The sequence below is a fragment of the Centruroides sculpturatus genome, unplaced genomic scaffold (genome assembly GCF_000671375.1).
Source record: "Centruroides sculpturatus isolate CEXI.00-Female unplaced genomic scaffold, Cexi_2.0 scaffold483, whole genome shotgun sequence".
Classification (NCBI taxonomy): Eukaryota; Metazoa; Arthropoda; class Arachnida; order Scorpiones; family Buthidae; genus Centruroides; species Centruroides sculpturatus.
The window spans coordinates 14591-19031 of record NW_019384741.1 but is presented as its reverse complement, the minus strand read 5'-3'; the positions used below and the strand labels follow the sequence as shown (position 1 = coordinate 19031).

The 4441-nt window shown below is 38.7% G+C and overlaps 1 protein-coding gene across 1 annotated transcript; it reads right to left on the bottom strand.

The window, feature by feature from the left end:
• Positions 1-1556: 1556 nt before the first annotated feature.
• LOC111628374 lies at positions 1557-2765 on the bottom strand. Its single transcript, XM_023372149.1, has one exon. The coding sequence runs from the start codon at positions 2763-2765 to the stop codon at positions 1557-1559; it is 1209 nt and encodes a 402-aa protein (XP_023227917.1).
• Between the last annotated feature and the right edge of the window lie 1676 nt (positions 2766-4441).

The window sequence follows — 4441 nt, the reverse complement described above, 5'->3', positions numbered from 1 at the left end:
GAAAAGGCATTCTAGGTAGCAAGACTTTCCATTACTAAAATAAGAATTAGATTGAGTGATTGGAGTATTGACTATCTCTGCTTTTTAAAATCTTACAAAAATTTACAATATTTTGTATAATATTTTATTTAAAAAAACGAAAATTACCTTCTAAGTTAAAAGTTTAATCTAAATTCAATTTTTTTAAATTTTTAACTCAATTCAAAGCATTTTTTGTTGTTGTTGTTGTTGTTTGCAGTTTCCAGCAAACTTTAATAAATTTTTTCTATTTGTGAAAATTTCTACGTAATTGAAAGGTAATTTTTAATATATATCTTACACAGCATTATTAATATGATTGTGGAGGTTACAGAACGTATTAAATTACTTAAAAATAATTAATTTTGTCCCAGGAAACAGTTCACTTTTATCCCGGAATCCCGGGACAAGCAATAGACTGGAAAATGAAAAACCCTATACAGTACATATAGAGTTTTCCAAGCATATGACAGGCATTGATCCTCTTTAAAGTTGATACAGTAGCCTTTGTTCTCCAATTTAAAAATTTCTATGGCCTCCAAGGTTTTCACATACTCAAGATACCTAGATGTTTTGATTATAGTCACCTTGTCAAATAGGATGTGCATTGTTATCAGGCACATAAGTGGCCAGGGTGGTGGTGTTTTTCTTTTTATTTATATCATATTTGTGTTCCACTATTCTAACTTTGAGTGAGCATAAGGTTGAGCCTTTATATCCTAGGTTGTTGCCAAATCTATCAAGGAACCTTGTAAACCCCTGGAATTCTGAGTAAGTTGTTATGATCCTTCCTATTTTTAAGGATATTAAAGATGGTACAATTGTATCTGTTAATTGTATACCATGTGTTTGCTATTTCTTTATATATTTCTTTATATATTGGTAGCATGTTGTGATGGTAATCAAGAATGATACATTGTGTGTTCACGTGTTACACATACAGAAAGTTTCAGTGTTCACGGGGAGTATGTTGTTAGAGAGGGCCTGGGCTAATAGGCCCTTTCTAACATCATACACCCCACAAACTACTAATTGCATTTTCCAATAGGCGTATTGGTGATTTGACTTTATCAACTATAAGATGAACTGTGTTGCCTTGCTTATGAGTCTTAGCAACAGCAAATTGTTCACCCCCCAATACACCTATAATATTTGCTTTCACTAAGACTTTGTTAATATTCCAAAATGTATTCCATTTGATGTAGACCTGAGGAAGATCTTGACTAGATCCATGTTTAAGTAAAAAATAAATTTAAATAACTCACGCCAATATTTGTCTAGCTTCTGAGTACAAATTCACTGAGTACAGCATTAATAAACTTCTTTAGTATTCACACAAGTACTTTCGACGTGTGTATAACCGTCGTCATCAGGCGAAAAGAACAAGTTTTTAAGAAAGCGAACGTGCAGGATGTTCCAAAAGAACATAATATTTAAATTCAAACAAGCGTCCAGAAATTTCGTTACGAACGTGCGAATAATTTTTGATATTTCGAATCTTTATATTTTACGATGTTAGCGGCGCATGCGTGGAGATGCTACCGCGTTTGGCGATACGATGTTGGGCGCATTTCGTTTTTTAGGCGCAGATACAAGGCAATCCACACCCCGGGTAGATCGAGGGTGGGAACATTGTATGCTTCTGAAGTGGCTGTGAGAAGCGCTTCCCAGATGAACACAAGTCTTCGATTGTTGCAGCATTTAATTATTGCCGTTCTGGGCCATAACGGGTTGTATCCTTGCTCGAGAACTTTTTTAGCGAGTTCTGTAGAGCATCTTCCTTTAGCTATATCTTCCTGATGCTCAGCAAGGCGGGAGGCGAGCATTCTTGTTGTTGCTCCTATATATCTTGTAACTTCGCCCGTTGCCGGATTTTCTAGGTGTATCGTATAAACCCCTGACTTTTCTAAAGTGGTTAGCCTGTCCCGATCGTTGCAGATACATCTGCGTAAGTTTGGTAGGGGGGTTATGGGTAGTATGAAATTATACCGCCGAAATATGCGGCTGATGCGTATAGAAGTTGGTCCAAGATACGGCAATGGAGACTGGATTATGGATGCTTTTTCTTTTCTGTACAACGTGGTACATGGGTATAGGGCCTCTTTTACTTTACGGAGCACATGTTCATATTTACCATACGTAAACCCTGCAAGAGATACCGCTGTTCTGATGATGTCTAATTCGATTTTTGTTGCTAGTTGCGTCGACGGAAGTAGTAATGCCCTTCTAATAAGTGCAGCGATGGCGGCATTAACGTACCGCGACGGTTGAAAAGCATCTGCCGGGATAATATGCGGTAACAGGTCGGACTTGTGATGAACAGAAAATTGCGGCCCCTCAACCGACTTTTTTATAAATAGGTCCAGGAACGCTATTGCATCCTCATTCTCCCTCTCCCAGGTGAAACTGATAGTAGGGTATATGCTTGACAGTTGCTGCACAAACTTGATAAATTCCTCCTCTGTATCCTCCCATACTATTAGGATATCATCAACATAACGTAAGTATAGAGCCGGATACTTGATGGTAAGGGGAGAGTTGAAAATTCTACGCTCGATTTCTCTCATAATGAGCTCGGCCAAGACTGCAGATAGCGGGGAGCCCATAGGAACTCCTTGTTTCTGCAAGTAGATGTTCTTGTTGAAGAGGAAATAGTTGTGCTCAGTGGTGAAAGACAGCGCATCACGTATGTCTAGCACTTGCTGTACACTAAAACTCTTTTTGATGATCAAGGCATTAGCAAGCATGACGGCTTCGAAATGCTTCGAAATGCCATCGCTGCACTTGTTAGAAGAGCATTACTACTTCCGTCGACGCAACTAGCAACAAAAATTGAATTAGACATCATCAGAGCAGCGGTATCTCTTGCAGGGTTTACGTATGGTAAATATGAACATGTGCTCTGTAAAGTAAAAGAGGTCCTATACCCATGTACCACGTTGTACAGAAAAGAAAAAGCATCCATAATCCAGTCTCCATTGCCGTATCTTGGGCCAACTTCTATACGCATCAGCCGCATATTTCGGCGGTATAATTTCATACTACCCATAACCCCCCTACCAAACTTACGCAGATGTATCTGCAATGATCGGGACAGGCGTTTATACGATACACCTAGAAAATCCGGCTACGGGCGATGTTACAAGATATATAGGAGCAACAACAAGAATGCTCGCCTCCCGCCTTGCTGAGCATCAGGAAGATATAGCTAAAGGAAGATGCTCTACAGAACTCGCTAAAAAAGTTCTCGAGCAAGGATACAACCCGTTATGGCCCAGAACGGCAATAATTAAATGCTGCAACAATCGAAGACTTGTGTTCATCTGGGAAGCGCTTCTCACGGCCACTTCAGAAGCATACAATGTTCCCACCCTCGATCTACCCGGGGTGTGGATTGCCTTGTATCGGCGCCTAAAAAACGAAATGCGCCCAACATCGCATCACCAAACGCGGTAGCATCTCCACGCATGCGCCGCTAACATCGTAAAATATAAAGATTTGAAATATCAAAAATTATTCGCACGTTCGTAACGAAATTTCTGGACGCTTATTTGAATTTAAATATTATGTTCTTTTGGAACATCCTGCACGTTCGCTTTCTTAAAAACTTCTTGTTCTTTTCGCCTGATGACGACGGTTATACACACGTCGAAAGTACTTGTGTGAATACTAAAAAAGTTTATTAACGCTGTACTCAGTGAATTTGTACTCAGAAGCTTGACTAGATCAAAAACATTTCTCTTCAAACTTTTGTTTATCATTAAACAGTACTGGAAACAAAAAAAAAGGCTCTAAGTTGAATGAGGTTTTTATTAGTATTACTTTTCAGTCTAATTTGTTGTGAAGTTATTTCTCAATTCTTGATTTTTCATAAAAGCATCGATATGCATACGAGATGCTTTTTCCATCATTAAAGTTAATACAATTGCCAGTCAGATCAGCCTTGTATATTTCCAAGGATTCTAGGTGGTCAGTTTAAAATGATTGCTTAATTAACGTGGCACTCTGGAGATTGGCTTACATGTCGGTCTCAGTGGCATAAATGAACAGGGCGATGGTATGTCTTTTATTCAAAATATCATAATGATGTTCTTGCAATCTTTTGTGTATGAAGTGCTTAGTGGACCCAATGTATATCACATCTTTTTGAAATCTGTTGTCCCTCACAGGAACACCATATACCCCTGGAGCCCTATCTTTATAGGCCTTGTCCTTCTTGTTGCATAGTAATTTATACACAGTGAGAACTTGCTTGTATGTTCACTTGGTACCTGTATTGTCAGCAATTTTTTTATATAAAAAGGTATGTAAATGCTGCTCATACTCTATCATCATGTGCCTGGGTTTAGGGTTGCAAGTTTGACTGCTGTTGGAATCTCTTTGGTTGTTGGAATTGGTCCCCTTCTATACCTATGCCTTATAG